This window comes from Mastigoproctus giganteus, chromosome 3, assembly GCF_048544385.1.
Source record: "Mastigoproctus giganteus isolate SK-2022 chromosome 3, ASM4854438v1, whole genome shotgun sequence".
Lineage (NCBI taxonomy): Eukaryota > Metazoa > Arthropoda > Arachnida > Uropygi > Thelyphonidae > Mastigoproctus > Mastigoproctus giganteus.
Genome location: NC_143577.1, coordinates 258,805,847 through 258,825,556, shown reverse-complemented (window position 1 = coordinate 258,825,556; position 19,710 = coordinate 258,805,847). Strand labels below are relative to the sequence as shown.

The following is a 19,710-nucleotide window of genomic DNA, read 5'->3' as shown; positions in this document are numbered from 1 at the left end:
TTTCATATACATGACTGGCAGTACACACCCTCATGTTCCAAACTCTTAACTGTCAGTTTGACTGATGAAGGTAACCATTATAACCGAAAGCTTTTATACGGTATGAATTTAATATGTGTGTTTTACAATTAGTATTAAACCTGTCATTATTTATTCTGTCTTCTGTTTTGCTCTGTGTCACACAATAATCCACAATAATAATGAATCTAGAGCGCAGAGCCCTCTTTAATCATTTTCAGTCTTGGTTATCAAAAGTGGACAGAAAAGCTTCAAAAAAAAAAGGGGGGGAGATATTTTGATGTTTCTGGATTGTAATACAGCACATTTTGCTGAGACACTTAAGTTGACAAATATACGGCTGTTATTTTTACCTTTCATTACCACAAGTTTTATGCAGCCACTGGATTGAGGCATTATTTGTAACCTCCAGAGAGCATATAGAGCCTGCCTGATAAGGTACTTGATCTGCAACATAGAGGAAACAATTTGCAGCCATATTGGAATGTCTTGGATGCTATCCATGATCTTGTTATTGCTTGAGACAGTATTGCAGTATTGCAGAGTGGCTTTGGAGAGAATATTAGCATTACCATTAGAAGAGGCATTTGATGCAAGAAAGCAAGCTTATACAGCATCAGCCAAAAAAAAAAAAAAAAATAAATAAAGAAATAAATAAAAAATAACCACTTCCACTTCACCCCTCTGTTCGTTCGAAATACCTGTCCAGCTGAGCCTTAAACTTATTTAGGCTATCAACTTCCACAACAAGGGATGGAAGTCTATTCCACCAACCAACCACCCGCTGGCTAAAAGCAAATTTCCTCACGTCTATCCTACATCTATATTTTCTCAATTTGAATTTATGCCCTCTCAGGTGATTATTCTGAGCAAGAGGAAGAATCCCATCAGCATTGAGCATGCTCACCAATTCAAGGCTTTATACACCTCTATCAGATCACCTCGCTGGTGCCTAGTCCCCACACACTGTAATTTGCAAAACTTAAGCCTTTCTTCGTAAGAGCACCACTTTGTTCCATTCACTAATCTTGTTGCCCTTCTCTGTACTCGTTCCAGCATATCTACATACTTCTTGAAATGAGGCCTCCAGACCTGTATACAGTACTCTAGGTGTGGCCTGACCATTGCCTTATACAAGGGAATAATCACCTCCTTATACCTGCTAGAAAATTTCCTATATATCATTGACAATACACCATGAGCTACTCTTGCAGCCCGTCTGCACCGCTCAGAAAACTTCATATCTGCCTGCACAACCACCCCGAGGTCCCTTTCATTCTCTACAACTGTCAGTGTAGTACCACAGAGTTGATACGTTGCTCTGGGGTTGCTGTTTCCCATATGTAGTACTTTCCATTTGTCAATGTTAAACTTGATTTGCCACCTCTCAGCCCATCTGCTCAACCTTTCCAGATCCTGTTGCAGTAGCATAGTGTCAGTAGTGTCCTTGACAACCCTGCCGACCTTCGCATCATCTGCAAATTTGGACATTAAGCTTGATACACCATCATCGATATCATTTATAAATACAGAAAACAATAATGGACCCAATACTGAACCCTGAGGGACTCCACTAATAACATTAGTCCACGATGAGCAGTGTCCATTGATTACCACTCTCTGTCTTCTCCCCCTCAACCACCCCTTTATCCATAGCAGCAATTTGCCTCCAATGCCACACTGCTCCAATTTGTGCAGCAGTCTTCCATGTGCAACAGCATCAAAAGCCTTTCTAAGATCCAAGTATATAATATCAAAGTTATTCCCTGCATCCAGTTCTTTTGTGACTGCATCATAGTATCCAATCAAATTGGTCAGACAAGACTTCTGCTTAACAAAACCATGCTGTGTCTGAGCTATAACTGAAGTCTTGTCTAGATGATCCTGCAGTGCTTCTTTAACCAGTGCCTCCATTAATTTTCCAGGAACAGAAATTAAACTAACAGGTCTATAATTACTTGTGTTGCCGTTTGATCCTCCTTTGTGAATTGGGGTCACATTTGCACATCTCCAGTCCATGGGTACTTCCCCTCAGTCCAAGGAAACTCTCATAATTATGGCTAAGGGTTTGCTTACTTCTTTTGCTGCCTCCTTTAATATAACTGGATAGATCCCATCCACCCCAGGTGCCTTTCTTGTGTTTATCTTCAACAATTTCTCCTCCACTTTACTCTCAGTTATTACAAGATTCTCTAGCTTACTGCCAGAGTTGGATACACCTCTGGCATTCCCCTCGCTGAATAACTCCGCGTGTGAATGTCGATGCAAAATATTCATTCAGTTTGTTAGCTACCTGAGCAGGTCATCAACAGTTGACCCATCGATATCAAGTGGACCAATCTGATTCATCCCCTTCCTTCTAGAGTTTACATAAGTAATGAAGTCTTTGATGTTTTTCTTTGCATCCCTTGCCAAAGATTTCTCGTAATCTGCCTTCGCCTGCCTAACCTCCTTTGTAACTTGGTTACAGATCAACTTGTATCTATCATAGTCTTCTGTGTCACGTGTTAATTTGTATGTATCCCATTCATTTTTCTTCTCTGCCATATGTTTCATTAGTTCATCTGACATCCACTTAGGCCTAAACCTTGAACAATATTTCTTAGTTGGTATGTAAAGCCTAGTAGCTTCCAAGATAAGTTCTTTGAATGCTTCATATTTTGAATTTGTTGTTGGTAACATCATCAGTTGGTCCCACTGTATAGAATTTAAATACTGTCTCAGTCCATTGTAGTAGCCTTTACGAAAGCAATAACCCTTCCCTTTACCCATAATGGTAGTTACCTCTTTGAGTAAATCTCACTTCAGCACACTGTGATCACTGCCACCTAGTGGTTCATTTACCTGCAGATTCTTAATGCATGAAGAATCACTACTGATAATCAAATCAAGAGTATTACTCCCTCTAGTTGCCTCCCGAACATGCTAAGGTAGAAAACAATCATCCAATAAATCCGCAAAAGCCTTGCTAGTGTGTGAGTGACCAGCGCCCAAATTCCAGTTTATTCCAGCGCCCAAATTTACACAAGTAAAGAGTTCTTTACTTATGTAAACTGTAGAAGGAAGAGGATGAATCAGATTGGTCCACGTGATATCGATGGTTCAACTGTTCATGATCCTCCTCAGGTAGCTAACAAACTAAATGAATATTTTGCATCGACATTCACACATGAGGAGTTATACAGCGAGGGGAATGCCAGAGGTGTATTCAACTCTGGCAGTAAGCTAGATAATCTTGTAATAACTGAGAGTTAAGTGGAGGAGAAATTGTTGAAGATAAACACAAGAAAGGCACCTGGGGTGGATGGGATCTATCCAGTTATATTAAAGGAGGCAGCAAAGGAAGTAAGCAAACCCTTAGCCATAATTATGAGAGCTTCCTTGGACTCAGGGGAGGTACCCATAGACTGGAGATGTGCAAATGTGACCCCAATTCACAAAGAAGGATCAAAGGCTGACACAAGTAGTTATAGACCTGTGAGTTTATCTTCTGTTCCAGGAAAATTAATGGAGGCACTGGTTAAAGAAGCACTGCTGGATCATCTAGACAAGACTTCAGTTACAGCTCAGACACAGCATGGTTTTGTTAAGGGGAAGTCTTGCATGACCAATTTGATTGGATACTATGATGCAGTCACAAAAGAACTGGATGTAGGGAATAACTTTGATATTATATACTTTGATATTATATAGGCATTTGATACTGTTGCACATGGAAGACTGCTGCACAAATTGGAGCAGTGTGGCATTGGAGTCAAATTACTGCTATGGATAAAGGGGTGGTTGAGAGGGAGAAGACAGAGTGGTAATCAATGGACACTGCTCATCGTGAACTAATGTTATTAGTGGAGTCCCTCAGGGTTCAGTGTTGGGTCCATTATTGTTTTCTGTATTTATAAATAATATTGATGATTGTATATCAAGCTTAATGTCCAAGTTTGCAGACGATACAAAGGTTGGCAGGGTTGTTAAGGACATTACTGACGCTATGCTGCTGCAACAGGATCTGGAAAGGTTGAGCAGATGGGCTGAGAGGTGGCAAATGAAGTTTAACATTGACAAATGTAAAGTACTACATAGGGGAAACAGCAACCCTAGAGCAACGTATCAACTCTGTGGTACTACACTGACAGTGGTAGAGAATGAAAAGTACCTGGCGGTAATTGTGCAGGCAGATATAAAGTTCTCTGAGCAGTGCAGATGGGCTGCAAGAGTAGCTCATGGTGTCTTGTCAATGATATACAGGAATTTTTCCAGCAGGGATAAGGAGGTGATTATTCCCTTGTATAAGGCAATGGTCAGGCCACAACTTGAGTACTGTATACAGGTCTGGAGGCCTCATATCAAGAAGTATGTAGAGCTGCTGGAACGAGTACAGAGAAGGGCAACAAGATTAGTGAATGGAACAAAGTGTTGCTCTTACGAAGAAAGGCTTAAGTTTTGCAAATTACACTGTCTGGAGACTAGGCACCGGCGAATTGATCTGATAAAGGTAAAGTGCAGCCATTATCGACCCACTGCAGGATGGAAGCCTCCTCAACAATTCATGGTGAGGGAAACGGACCATAATCTGTCACGCTGGTCCAGTGGGAGTTGGCAGATCGACCGTATTCAGCAGTCAGGGGCTTGAATCCCGGTCTACTCAAAGAGCGTGTACTACTGCACTCCCGTTCCTGCCCACTCGGCTACGGAGGTGATCTGATAGAGATGTACAAAGCCTTGAATGGTTTGAGCATGCTCAATGCTGATGGGATTCTTCCTCTTGCTCAGAATAATCACCTGAGAGGGCATAAATTCAAATTGAGGAAAGACAGACGTAGGACAGACGTGCAGAAATTTGCCTTTAGCCAGCGGGTAGTTGGTTGGTGGAACAGACTTCCATCCCTTGTCGTGGAAGTTGATAGCCTAAATAAATTTAAAGCTCAGCTGGACAGGTATTTCGAACGAATGGAGGGGTGAAGTGGAAATGTTTTTTTTTTTTTTTTTTGGCTGATGCTGCATAAGCTTGCTTTCTTGCATCATATGCCTCTACTAATGCTAATGCATGGGTGCATATAAATTATCAGGTGATACCAAACATATGGTAGATATAAAACAAGTCACAAAGGAGGTTAGGCAAGGCACAGGAGGTAAGGCAGATTACGAGAAGTCCCTGGCAAAGAATGCAAAAAAAAAACCAGCCACGGCTTCTATGCTTACATTAACACTGGGCCACTTTGTGTTTATAGGTTAATTGTTGAAGAACCTGCTCACGCTGCAGACAAATTGTATAGATATTTTGCATCAAACATCTCCATTCACATGAGGAATTCTCTTTAGGGAAGGGGATGCCAGAAGATTATCAAACTCTTAACGAGGAGCTAAATGACTGCAATTACTGAAAGGAAATTGTTGTTGATAATAGCAATAATTAGGTACAATATAGCCATTGTATTCTTGGATTCAGGATGGGGTGTAGATGTGTGTGAATATATCCCTAATTCATAAAGCGGGATCAAGAGGTGATGTGAATAATTACAGACCTGTTAGCTTAGCATCTGTTCCAGGGAAAATAATATAATCACTAGTTAAAGAAGTAATGCAGGACCATTTGGACAGGCATGGAATTATACTACAATCACATCATGGATTTGTCAAGGGGGTGGTCTTGTGACCAAAGAAGTGGATGCAAAAAATAATTTTGACATCACATACTTGAATTTTATGAAAATGTTTTTGATACTGTTGCATATAAAAGACTGCTGTACATAGTGGAGCAAGGTGGCATTAAGGGAAAATTACTGCTATGGATAAAGGGATGGTTAAGAGGAAGAAGACACAGTGGTTATCACTGTTACTGTTGTTTGATTTTTAGGAGCATTAGCAACTAAGGCCATATTGCTCCAGGATATGCAGTGGTCATTCTCTGACCTTTCTGCATCCTCCGTATTTGGTGGTGACGGGCTCGAACCCCGGTCTAATCAAGAAGTGTGTGTGCTACGCACTGCTGCTCCTTATTACCTGGCTACGGAGGCGCCAAGAGTGGTTATCAATGGCACTGCTCTTCATGGACTAATGTTATTAGAGGAGTTGCCCTGGATTCAGTGATGGGTCTACTGTTGTTTTCGATACTTATCAATGATATTGATGAAGGTATATCAGGCTTAATGTCTATGTTTTCAGAGGATACAAAGGTTGGTAGGGTGGTTAATGACAGTCGTCAGGATGAGCTATTGCAACAAGATCTAGGAAAATTGGCTCGATGGGCTGAGAAATGACAGTTGAAGTTTTAACATTGACAAATGCAATGGAAGGTAATGCAAATGCAAGGTAATGCACATGGGTAGCAGTAATCCCCCAGAGGAACTTATCAACTGTGTGGTACCGAAATGCAGTGCTTAAATCCAAATAAACAAAAATTAACCTTCACCAGCTCATGAGTAACCATGTCAAAAATAGCTAACCAGATTAGTTAAACATGATTTGCCCTTAACAAAACCATGTTGTGTAGGCTTCAAAACTCTATTTACATCTAAATGTCCCTGTATTGCACTTTTCTTTGTCTTGTGATTTTCCACTGAAATCAGATTAATTGGTCTGTAGTTACCGATTCACTCTTAGAACTGCCTTCATGTATTAGTAATCCATTGGCACATTTTCAATTTGGAGGAATCTCTCTTGAGTCCAATGATGCCCTCCCAATTAATCTTAATGGTTCAATACACTCTCTTGCTACCTCCTTCAAAATTGCTCTTACTGCCTTTAGACTCAAAAGTTTTCCTAACAGAAAAACATCTGTAATTTTAATATCACTAATTTCATACTGACCAGTCTCACTCATGCAATCTATTCTCACTATGAAGGATCTTTTTCTATTCTTATCTGAATCTGTAAACATTTATAATTGCTGAAATATAGTACTAGTGGTCAAAATTGTAAATAACATTTCAAATTCGTTGAAGGTAACCAAATAACAATAAATAAAATATAACAGGGTCAGAGTAAAAGTTTTCATGCACTGTAATGTCAAATTTAAATGCATGCCTCGTACAGTATCAGAAAGAATATCAATGAATGTGTTTAAAGGAAAAAAATACTTTCACACCAAAGTATAAGATAACTTCTTTCTTCTTAAAAATAATTGCAAGATATGTGCAATCGTTAACAATTAATGACATTTTGATATTAATAAAATACTCCAGTACTTTATTAATAGAATTCAATCAATTTGTTGCATGTAACAAAAAAAGCTGTTAAGTTTTGCTTTTTCTTTTAACATTGTAAATTGTTACACAGCTGACAAGCTGTATTACTAGTTATAATGATGGCAAAAAAAATTGGTTATGTAGAACTAAATCTATTGTTTGGTTCTACATAACAACAGATTTAAAAGCATACATTTTTCCACTCGTACCCACGCTGGGCATTTTTTTTTTTTAATCTCTATTTGCCTTTAGCTGTTTCTAAAATGATATCAAACTGGTTACAGGAACATATACAACACATCAAGATTGATTTTTTTTTTTTAATGAGCTACATTTTAAAGAATTTTGGATTTTAAACTTCCATTTTTCAGAATTTCCTATACTTTTTAGTTTTTTAAATGATTTTTTTGTTCTAATAAAAAGTCGTATTAGGTTAAATTTGAAATGTTTTTTTTAAGAAATATTTGTTTTTAATTGGATATTAGGTTAGCTTATGTTTGCAATTTTTGAAAGAATATTTATAATTTTTGTGGGCATATTGGCTGGTACAATTTTATATACTGTATTTTTTTTTTTTTTAGCATTTTATTTATTTGTTTTCTGTGTCATGTGATGCTATTTGTGGCATGTTAATTTCATCTCAAATCATTCTACTTTTTTTTTAAACATTTAAGCACATTATTACTGAATCATTCAGTTACTATTATAATAATGCATGAATTACATAATAATGTAAATCAGCATATTGTATTAACCTGGCATCATCAACTGGAAACCTTTACTGCTTCAAAGAGTTGCAGACTGTACATTCTTCAGAAATGCCAACGTGTTCCAACGACATCATTATGTCAAATGCATTTTGGCATTTCCTTTAGATGTCAGGTTGAAATAATTCCAAACAGAAGTGAGCTGAATGGGATTGGGCAGAAATAAGGAGAATAGGATGGATAAAAGAATTAATGAATTCTATGGATTTCATTGAATAGAGAAATAAATTTTAGCCTTGAATTATGTGATAGTTGGAGGAATTTGCCAACCAATTTCTTCACGAATAATAGGACAAACAAGCCCTTGTGGGTGCCACAGTTGGTGTAGTCAGCATCCTCTCCACACCAGATGGGAGGAAACCAAGTTTAAGTTGCGTCAATGACACTGGTTCGTCTCAGGTGGTGGTGGGAAGGGGGTCCCCTCCTGAATATTTAGGTTTTCATCCAGAGAGCAGTAGATCAACCACAGAATGCAAAATATTTACAGACATTTTATACGATGCAATATGGCCTAAGTTGCTGATGCACCTAAAATCATACAACAAATAACCTCTATATGCTATCTGATATGGTACCAGTAAACCTGGAAACAGACTATAGCATCTCATATCATATATATCATCTCATCGCAATGTGGTAGCAGAAAACTCATGGTGAATGGTAAAAACAAGAGTATCCCTGGAGAGTATGACAGAAAAACAGAATGCATACAGATGTTCTATATGTTCGAGAGGGCGCTGACTCTATTTAAAAGTTACAGCTGACAGTTACAAGCTCCGCAAAAACGATAAGTTTTTGCCTTTTATTTACATGATTGTTGTTTTATATTGTACTTAATACGTAGTCATATAGTTATAGTTACGCTGGTTATTTTTTATTTTAATTTAGATAAAGAGTTTTTTGTGGATTTTACTTACGATAGGTAAAACCGTTATTTTTGTGTTCGATTTTTGTAGCCATTGTTTTTGTGTATAGGGAATTCAAATTTTTTAATTGAGGTAGCTAGGTAGCTCTAACGCATAATTATATAGTAATACGCTTCACTGTTTCTATTTCATAGTTTCTATTCAAATACTACTGACATTTAATTTATTGATTTTATTAATTTAAACTACCATGCCCCGAACTAGAGCAGCAAAGCAACGGGCACAAAGTGGCAGGAGTGTTGTGACTCGGGGGAGAACTGAGGGGGGCGATTCTCCAACGCGTCACAGCCTAAAAAAATGTGCAACTTGTGAAATGTTTGCCGAACTCTCTGGAACGGAACATGATATTGCCATGGGGGATGTCTTTGTGTGTGCGCGATGTAAGGAGTGCAAGGAAATTAGGCGACAACTCAGCGTTGTTATGGGCCTATATGAGAGTTTGAAGGACAGGGTGGATGCCCTCGAAGGAAATAAATTGAGGGGCCCATCAAGCTCTCAGCTGCCCACATCAACGCCAGAGCTTGCACTTGGTCATCGCGCAACACAGCGGCAAACCCCAAGGCAGAATGCGCTGGTCCCACAGGAACTATTAGTTGTTGGTGACTCTATTGTCAGGGAAACGGGGAACATGCTATGTAAAAAGGATAGGTGGAACAGGACCAGGGTATGTCTGCCAGGGGCAAAGGTTGATGACGTTGTAGAGCGGATATCATCTTTCAAGGGCACAAAAGGTGATATAGTTGTACACGTTGGCACTAATGATATTAAGAGTAGGAGACCGGCAGAATTACTCAACAAGTACAGGTCACTGTTGAAAAAAAGCCGTGAAATAGGGTTGAATTTGAAAGTGTCTGCAATTCTGCCCAGACACGATAGGAGGGAGTATATGATGAGAGCCTTGTCGATCAATTCGGCCCTGGAAAGATTGTGCAAGGCTCAAGGGGTAGAATTTTTTTCAGCCTGGACTGTACTTGTTAACAGGAGAGATTGCTTCTACAGGGATGGGATACACTTAAATAGAAAGGGTGCAAGAATATTTGCTGATGCTATCGAGGCAGTGTTAGGTGGGTCGGAAAACTGCTAGCTTGGGGGGATACAAAGACTAATAGTTTAACAGTAACCGCAGGCAGAGGTGAAGGTGATTCTTGCACAACTTCTATTAGAATAAGAAGCGACCTGGAGCGAGGGGTGTTGGGGGTTTCAGGGACGGATGGCAGTCATCCTGGAATAGTTGGGTATATGGGATGTGTTAGGGTAACAAGGAATAGGCATAGGAGCATGTATGCTTGCATGTATACCAATGCTAGAAGTATAGTAAATAAATTTGATGAATTTGAAGTGTTGGTCAAGACATCAAAGGCGGATATTGTTGGGATAGCAGAGACGTGGTGTCACAAAGATATAAGGAATGCAGAACTGGAATTTGGGGAGTACAATGTGTACAGAAAGGATAGACAGGACAGAAAGGGAGGAGGTGTTATGCTGTTAATTAAGAAAAACATAAAATCAAAAGAAGTGCATCCAGTTGATATAGATGGACAGTGCACTGTTGAGTCAGTTTGGTGTGACATAAGCACTGCGAAAGCAAAAATAAGAGTAGGAGTGTGTTATAGGCCTAATGACTCGAATGAGTACAATGAACAATTGTACAGAGAAATAGAGTGGGCCAGTAAATCAGAATGTCTTATAATGGGGGATTTTAACTTCCCAGATATTGACTGGAACTTGTGGGTTGGTCACTCACATACTAGTCAGACTTTTGTGGATTTATTGGATGATTGTTTTCTGCAGCAGCATGTTCGAGAGGCAACCAGAGAAAGTAATACTCTTGATCTGGTTATCAGCAGTGATCATTCGTGTATTAAGAATTTGCAGATAAAGGAACCACTAGGTGGCAGTGATCACAGTGTGCTGAAGTGGGATTTACTCAAAGAGGTAACTACCGTCAGGGGTAAAGGAAAGGGTTTTTGCTTCCGTAAAGGGGAGTACAGTGGTCTCAGACAGTTTTTAAATTCTGTACAGTGGGATCAACTGACGATGTTACAAACAGTAAATTCTAAGTGGGAAGCATTCAAGGAATTAATCGTGGAAGCTACTAGACTTTTCATACCGATGAAGAAATATTGTTCAAGGTTTAGGCCTAAATGGTTATCAAATGAACTAATGAGACTCGTGACAGAGAAGAAAAATGCATGGGATGCATATAAATTATCAGGCGACGCAGAAGCCTGTAGCAGATATAAGCTAGTCTGTAATCAGGTCACAAAGGAGGTTCGGCAGGCAAAGGCGGATTACGAGAAATCTTTGGCAAAAGATGCTAAGAAAAACAGCAAGGATTTCTTTACTTATATAAACTCTAAAAGGAAGGGGATGAATCTGATTGGTCCACTTGACATCGATGGTTCGACTGTTGATGATCCTGCTCAGATAGCAAACAAACTGAATGAGTATTTTGCATCTACATTCACACGTGAGGAATTATTACAGTTTGAAAATGGAAGAAGGTTATCAAATTGTAGCAGTGTGCTTAATGATTTTGTAATAACTGAGAGCAAAGTGGAGGAGAAATTGTTGAAGTTAAACATAAGAAAGGCACCTGGGGTGGATGGGATCTATCCAGTTATATTAAAGGAGGCGGCAAAGCAACTAAGCAAACCCTTAGCCATAATTATGAGAGCATCCTTGGATTCAGGGGAGGTTCCCACGGACTGGAGATGTGCAAATGTATCCCCAATTCACAAAGGAGGTTCGAAGGGTGACACGAGTAATTACAGACCAGTTAGTTTAACTTCTGTTCCGGGTAAAATAATGGAGTCACTGGTTAAAGATGCATTGCAGGATCATCTAGACAAGACTGCAGCAATAATTCAGACACAGCATGGGTTTGTTAAGGGAAAGTCTTGTCTGACAAATTTGATTGGTTATTATGATGTGGTCACAAAGGAACTGGATGCAAAAAATAATTTTGATATCATATATTTGGATTTCAGGAAAGCTTTTGATACTGTTGCGCATGGAAGACTACTGTACAAATTGGAGCAGAATGGTATTAAGGGTAAGTTGCTACAATGGATAAAAGGATGGTTAAGTGGGAGAAGACAGAGGGTGGTAATCAATGGGTGCTGCTCTTCGTGGACTAATGTTATTAGTGGAGTCCCACAGGGTTCGGTGTTGGGTCCACTGTTGTTTTGTATATTTATCAATGATATTGATGAAGGTATATCAGGCTTAATGTCGAAGTTTGCAGATGACACGAAGGTTGGCAGGGTTGTTAATGACAGTAATGGCAGTGTGCTACTGCAACAGGATCTAGATAATTTGGGCAGATGGGCTAAGAAGTGGCAACTGAAGTTTAACCTTGACAAATGCAAAGTACTGCATATGGGTAGAAGTAACCCGAGAGAAACGTACCAACTGTGTGGTACTACACTTAAGGTGGTAGAAAATGAAAAAGACCTGGGAATAATTGTGCAGTCAGATATGAAGTTTTCTGAGCAATGTAGACAGGCTGCTAGGGCAGGTCATGGGGTTTTGTCAATGATATATAGGGGAATTTTGCTAGCAGGGAAAAGGAGGTGATTGTCTCTCTGTATAAGGCAATGGTCAGGCCACGCCTTGAGTACTGCGTACAGGTCTGGAGGCCTCATTTTAGGAAGGATGTAGATTTGCTTGAGCGTGTACAGAGAAGAGCAACACGATTGGTGAGGGGAATGAAGGGATCCTCTTACCAAGAGAGGCTTAAGTTCTGCAAATTGCAGTGGCTGGAGACTAGGCACCTGCGCGGTGATCTGATTGAGGTCTATAAGGCCTTGAATGGGTTGAGCACGCTGAATTCTGATGGGATCCTCCCACTTGTTCAGAATACGAACCTACGGGGACATAAGTTCAAATTAAGAAAGGATAGATGTAGAATAGATGTGCGGAAATTTGCATTTAGCCAGCGGGTGGTTAATTGCTGGAACAAACTTCCATCTGTCGTTGTGGAAGTTGATAGGTTAAATAAATTTAAGGAGGAACTGGACAGGCATTTGGAGGGTATGGTGTGATTTTTTTTTTTTTTTTTTTTTTTTTTTGGCTGATGCTGCATAAGCTCCTACATTTGCTTTCTTGCATCAAGTGCCACTACTACTACTACTACTATTATCAAATTATATTAACATATCATTTGATAATAGAACATTATCAAATGCACTTAATACCATTAATACACTTAAGATCGGTGGGTGTTGCACACCCTTGATTACAAATAAAGATGAACAGGGGAAATGATTAATAGTCCTCAATCACCTGCTACCATTAAAATTAACGATAATGAATAATAAGCCATTATTCTAATACTCTAGGGCAGTGTTTCCCAAATAGGGATTCATGAAGTGAAAGTGGAGTTTCTGCCAGAAAATAAGGACAAAAAAAAAAAAAAAAAAAAACATCAGAATAATATCTCAAGACTTAAAAATTCTAATGTTTCTCAAAAAGAATTAAATATTTTTATATTAATTTTAATTTAAAAATTCACAGCATGTTCTGTTAATCAAATTAATGTACGAATATATATATATATAATTTTTGAAATGATAAGTATGATATTGTTTAAATAAGAAAAGATACTAACTTTTGGCAGTGCCGTATACTATACTGTAGCGATTGGGCAGTCTGTAGTGGGAGGAATGTTGATCGTAGGGTTCCATGATATTTTAAAGATTATGAAAGAGTTCTGTGGTCAAATTAAATTGGAAAATACATAGGTTAGTGCAAATGCATAATTTTAACATAGCTATCTACCAAAGTAGTTGAATTAATTAATTAAATTGGCATCATTTTGGGTATCTCATATCGTGACTGCCTTCACGAGTTGCCATGGTATTGTACTACCTCAAATAAATAACACTTCACCAGTGGTGAAGACTATTGTTATTTATTCTCGGCAGATACCACCATCCAGACAGCACTGTTTTGAAATATGGTATGGGATAAAGTTCTCGGTTATCCTCATACTATCCCTATTAGACTTAGAAAAGAGATAAAGATGTAGGAAGGTTGATAGTAAGAGAGGTAGAGGAAGGAAATGCCGTAGAAGGAAGAAAGGGACAGTTGCTCCTTCGACTCACACTCAAAGCTCATATATTCCTCGAATAGACAACGCTTCCCCAGTAGAGAAGACTGCTGTTACCTATTCGAGGAAACTCAGCTCCTTCAACTCACACACAAAGCTCATATATTCCTCGAATAGGCAACGCTTCTCCAGTAGAGAAGATTGTTGTTACCTATTCGAGGAAACTCAGTGGCCATCAGGCCCTCCAGACAAGCACTGTATCAAAGCTTGTTGGCTTCTCTTTGGTGGGTGGGCAGGTACCCTGGTATTGCAATAGTGACAACCCAGTTATGAAATATAACATCACAAACTGAGTGATGCCTGATGGTGTGTAGTGATATAGACTATAAAGTATTTAGGGGCAAAGGCCTCATACTACGAGGTAGAATGACTAACATTTAGGTTAGTGCAAATGCATCATTTTAGCATAGCTATCTACCAAAGTAGCTGAATTAATTAATTAAATTGGCATCGTTTCGGTTATATCTCATATTGTGACTGCCTTCACATTGGGAAATACTGCATTAGAGTGTTAGTAGGGTATCTAGGATGCTGGTTCTTCGGCATACCCCTCCCCCCCTCCACATATAGATAGTTGAGCAAGTGTGGCTACCAGAAAAACGATGACAGAAATTAAAAACTAACTAGATATTACACTACAAATGGTAATATGCAGATAATATAGATATTTTATTTCACTAACTAAAATTAAATTTAATAAAACAAAACAATACACTTACCCATACGAATATAGATGTGAGCCTGAGCAACATTACTTCCGTACATGAAATCGTTAACTATTGACGAATCTCCCTTGGAATAACCCTGATCTCCCATATTTATCAGAACTTCCGTCATTTTTCACAGCCTGTTTTTGTTTCACTATATTTCTCCTTTACAAAACAAAAAGACTTTCCTGGGCAATAAATGTCTTACGCATCCGGAAACAGCTGTGAACAACTTCAGCTGATTTCACACTGCGAAACCTTGTTAGATCTAGGCAAACTACCTCTGCAAGTAAAATATTATATCACGCATAAACAGCAAATGGTACTAGAATTATTAATAAATTTCAAGCATTTACAATCCAATAACAAAATATAATGAAGAATTTTTGTGAATATAAAAGGTAAAGGAGTCGTAGCTAAGATATTCTATTTACCTACGCAAACTTGTCAGCGCCACTGTTAATCGTCTCTGTTCTCAAAACTGACAGAATTCGTACTCTACCGCCACCTTCTATAAAATAACTTGTGTTTTAAAACGAAAAACGTTACTTCTTAAAAAAATTACACCTTTCGATCAGGGTTTTCCGGTTATAATTAAAGTACGCTTTCTCAACTTTCTGATAAGATCCTTGTATTATTATTGCAAAATAACGTTGACAACTGAAATTTAACATTGACAAATACAAAGTACTACATATGGGTAGCAGTAACCACGGAGTAAGGTATCAACCATGCTGTATTACCCTCAGGGTAACAGAGAATGAAAAAAAAACAACAAAAAAAAAAAAAAAATGGGGGTGATTGTGCAGCTACATCTAAAGTTTTCAGAGTAGAGCAGACAGGATGCCAGAGCAGCTCATGGCGTCTTGTCAATGATAGGCAGGAACTTTGATAACAGAGATATGGAGCGTATTGTCCCCTTGCCAGGTCTGGCGCTAGCATTTGCGGTGCCTCAGGCAAAACCTTGTTAGGCGGCACTTGTGGCAAATGCTTCATTCGGTCACCCCTAGCGCTGATCCTGCCCCTTGCAAAAATTAAATTTGAAAGTGTCTGCAATTCTGCCCAACACGATAGCAGGGAATACATGATGAGAGCCTTGTCAATCAATTCGGCCCGGGAGGGAATGTGCAAGGCTCAAGGGGTAGAAGGGGCTTGTAAATCAGAATGTCTTATAAAGGGGGATTTTAACTTCCCAGATATTGACTGGAACTTGTGGATGGGTCACTCACACACTAGTAAGACTTTTGTGGATTTATTGGAAGATTGTTTTCTCCAGCAGCATGTTCGAGATGCAAACAGAGAGGGTAATACTCTTGATCTAGTTATCAGCAGTGATCATTTGTGTATTAAGAATTTGCAGATAAAGGAACCACTAGGTGGCAGTGATCAGAGTGTACTGATGTCCACTGGTGACCTGGATATTGAAGGTTCAACAGTTGAGGATCCTGCTCGGATGGCTAACAAACTAAACCAGTATTTTGCATCTACATTCACACATGAGGAGTTATTCAGGAAGGGGAAAGCCAGAGGTGAAGTAAACTCTGGTAGTGAGCTAGATGATTTTATAATGATACAAAAGGACATGATACTGCCATGGGGAATGTCTTTGTGTGTGCGCAATGTAAGGAGTGTAAGGAAATCAGGCGACAACTCAGCGTTGTTATGGGCCTATATGAGAGCTTGAAGAACAGGGTGGATGCCCTCGAACGATATAAATTGAGGGGCCCATCAAGCTCTCAGCTGCCCACATCAACGCCAGAGCTTGTACTTGGTCATCATGCAACACAGAGGCAACCCCCTAGGCAGAATGCGCTGGTCCCACAGGAACTAGTAGTTGTTGATGACTCTATCGTCAAGGAAACGGGGAACATGCTTTGTAAAAAGGAGAGGTGGAACAGGACCAGGGTATGTCTGCCAGGGGCAAAGGTTGATGACGTTATAGAGCGGATATCATCTTTTAAGGGCACAAAAGGTGATATAGTTGTACACGTTGGCACTAATGATATTAAGAGTAGGAGACCGGCAGAATTACTTAACAAGTACAGGTCACTGTTGAAAAAAAGCCGTGAAGTAGGATTGAATTTGAAAGTGTCTGCAATTCTGCCCAGACACGAGACGAGGGAGTATATAATGAGAGCCTTGTCGATCAATTCGGCCCTGGGAAGTTTGTGCACGGCTCAAGTGGTAGAATTTTTTTCAGCCTGGTCTGTACTTGTTAACAGGAGAGACTGCTTCTACAGGGATGGGATACACTTAAATAGAAAGTGTGCAAGAATATTTGCTGATGCTGTCGAGGCAGTGGGAGGTGGGTCGGAAAACTGCTAGTTTGGGTTGATACAAGGACTAATAGATTAACAGTAGCCACTGGCAGAGGTGTAAGTGATTCTTGCACTGCTTCTATTGAAATGAGCAGCAGCCTGGAAAATAAGATGCAGGATATTTCAGAGACTGTTGGGAGTCATTGTGGTACAAGTAATCACATGGGTTGTGTTAGGGTAGCTAAGAATAGTAACAGGGGCATGTATACTTGCGTGTACGCCAATGCTATGAGTTTGGTAAATAAATTTGATGAATTTGAGGTATTGCTCAAAACATCAAAAGCAGATATTGTTGGGATATCAGAGACGTGGTGTCACACAGATATAAGGAATGCAGAACTGGAATTTGGGGAATAAAATGTGTATAGAAGGGATAGACAGGACAGGACAGGAGGAGTGGTTATGCTATTAGTTAAGAAACATAAAATCCAAGGAAGTGAAGCCAGTCGACATTGATGGACAGGGCAGTGTCCACTCAGTTTGGTGTGACATAAGCATAGGGAAATCAAAATTGAGAGTAGGAGTATGCTATAGGCCTAATGACTCTGATGAGTATAATAAGATACTGTACAGGGAAATAGAGTGGGCCAGTAAATCAGAGAGTCTTATAATGGGGGATTTTGATTTCCCAGATATTGACTGGAATTTGTGGGTTGGTCACTCACACACTAGCAAGGCTTTTGTGGGTTTATTGGATGTTTGTTTTCTATATCAGTATGTTTGGGAGGCAACTAGAGGGAGGAATACTCTTGATCTGATTATCAATAGTGATTCTTCATGCATTAAGAATCTGCAGATACAGGAACCACTAGATGGCAGTGATCACAGTGTGCTGAACTGGGATTTACACAAGGAAGTAACTACCATCAGAGGTAAAGGGAAGGGTTTTTGCTTTCGTAAAGGTGACTATGATGGTCTGAGACAGTATTTAAATTCTATACAGTGGGAGCAACTGATGATGTTACCAACAGCAAATTCAAAATGGGAAACATTCAAAGAACTAATCTTGGAAGCTACCAGGCTTTACATACCAACTAAGAAATATTGTTCAAGGTTCAGGCCTAAATGGATGTCAGATGAACTAATGAGACATATGGCAGAGAAGAAAAATGCATGGGATACATGCAAATTAATGGGTGACTTGGAAGCCTATGATAGAAAAAAGCTGGTCTGTAACCAAGTCAGAAAGAAGATTAGGCAGGCAAAGGCAGATTATGAGAAATCCTTGGCAAAGGATGCAAAGATAAACAGAAAAGAGTCCTTTACCTATTTAAACTCAAGAAGGAAAGAGATAAATCAGATTGGTCCACTGGATATTGATGGTTGAACTGTTGATGATCCTGCTCAGGTGGCTAACAAACTAAATGAGTATTTTGCATCAACATTCACTCATGAGGAGTTATTCAGGGAGTGGAATGCCAGAATTGAATTAAACTCCGGGAGTAAGCTAGATGATTTTGTAATAACTGAGAGGAAAATGGAGGAGAAATTGTTGAGGATAAACATAAAAAAGGCACCTGGGTTGGATGGGATCTATCCAGTTATATTAAAGGAGGCAGCAAAGGAAGTAAGCAAACCCTTAGCCATAATTATGAGAGCTTCTTGGGACTCAGGGGAGGTACCTATAGACTGGAGATGTGCAAATGTGACCCCAATTCACAAAGGAGGATCAAAGGCTGACACAAGTAATTATAGACCTGTAGTTTAACTTCTGTTCAAGGAAAATTAATGGAGGCACTGGTTAAAGAAGCACTGCAGGATCATCTAGACAAGAATTCAGTTATAGCTCAGACACAGCATGGCTTTGTTAAGGGAAGGTCTAAACTTCTCTTATTATTTTACAATTACAGATCCGTAGTTGATAATCTCGTCTAAAGCCATCTTGCTCTTTCGGTTGATTCTCATCAAGTGTTCTTTCTAATCTGTTAGTAATGACCCTTTGAACAATTTGTAGATGTGAGATAACAAGCTAATTGGTCTATAATTTCCAATTTCTCATTTATCTCCTTTCTTATGCAGCAAAATTATGATTGCATTGCTCCACTCCTTAGGCGTCACACCTTTTATAATGTATTTTGTGAAAAGTCTTACCAGTTTCTGTGTCATGTCTCTTCCTCCTAATTTTAACGACTCTACAGTAGCTTCCTCTTCACCTGGGGCTTTTTGATTCTTCATTTTATTCAATGCATGTTCTACCTCATCAGGAAGGATATCGGGTATGTTGTATGTGTTGCTAATTTGTGACCGATCTTCTCCATTGCTGGCATCATTTCCTTGCTCCTTATGCAATACTTTATACGAGGAGCGGTACGAAAGTAATGCATATTTTTTGACTCAGATAATTTAATTTCTACGACTATGCCTTTTACATCAATTTATCCTCAGTCATTAACACACTGTTATATTCTTCCAAAGTCACTATCATTTTCTATGCACTTCCACCATCTCTGAGTCAGCCACTGTATTCTAATCCTGTAAAAGCCTTACTCTTGCTCCAGGGCTTCGTGAACACTGTGCTTGAGCTGGTTGCGGTTTGCAAAATGGGTTCTCCGGAGAGTATCCTTCAGCAGGCTGAAGAGGTAATCGTCGTAAGGTGCAAGATTCATACAAGAGAGGGGTGAGGAAGAAGAATGCACACCAGTTTTGTAATGGCCTGCATAGTGTGCAGAGTAGTGTT

General features: G+C 39.3%; 1 protein-coding gene across 1 annotated transcript in view; it reads right to left on the bottom strand.

Annotated features, from left to right (window-relative positions):
- LOC150089103 (protein lifeguard 4-like) overlaps positions 1 to 15,256 on the bottom strand; it is a 113,071-nt gene extending 97,815 nt beyond the window's left edge. The window contains exons 1-2 of the mRNA XM_090371061.1: positions 15,150 to 15,256; positions 14,728 to 14,998 (exon numbers count right to left, since the gene is read on the bottom strand). Of these exons, the coding sequence (XP_090227187.1) occupies positions 14,728 to 14,845 (118 nt within the window). The 5' untranslated portion in view covers positions 14,846 to 14,998; positions 15,150 to 15,256. The remainder of the gene's footprint in view (positions 1 to 14,727; positions 14,999 to 15,149) is intronic.
- Positions 15,257 to 19,710: the final 4,454 nt, after the last annotated feature.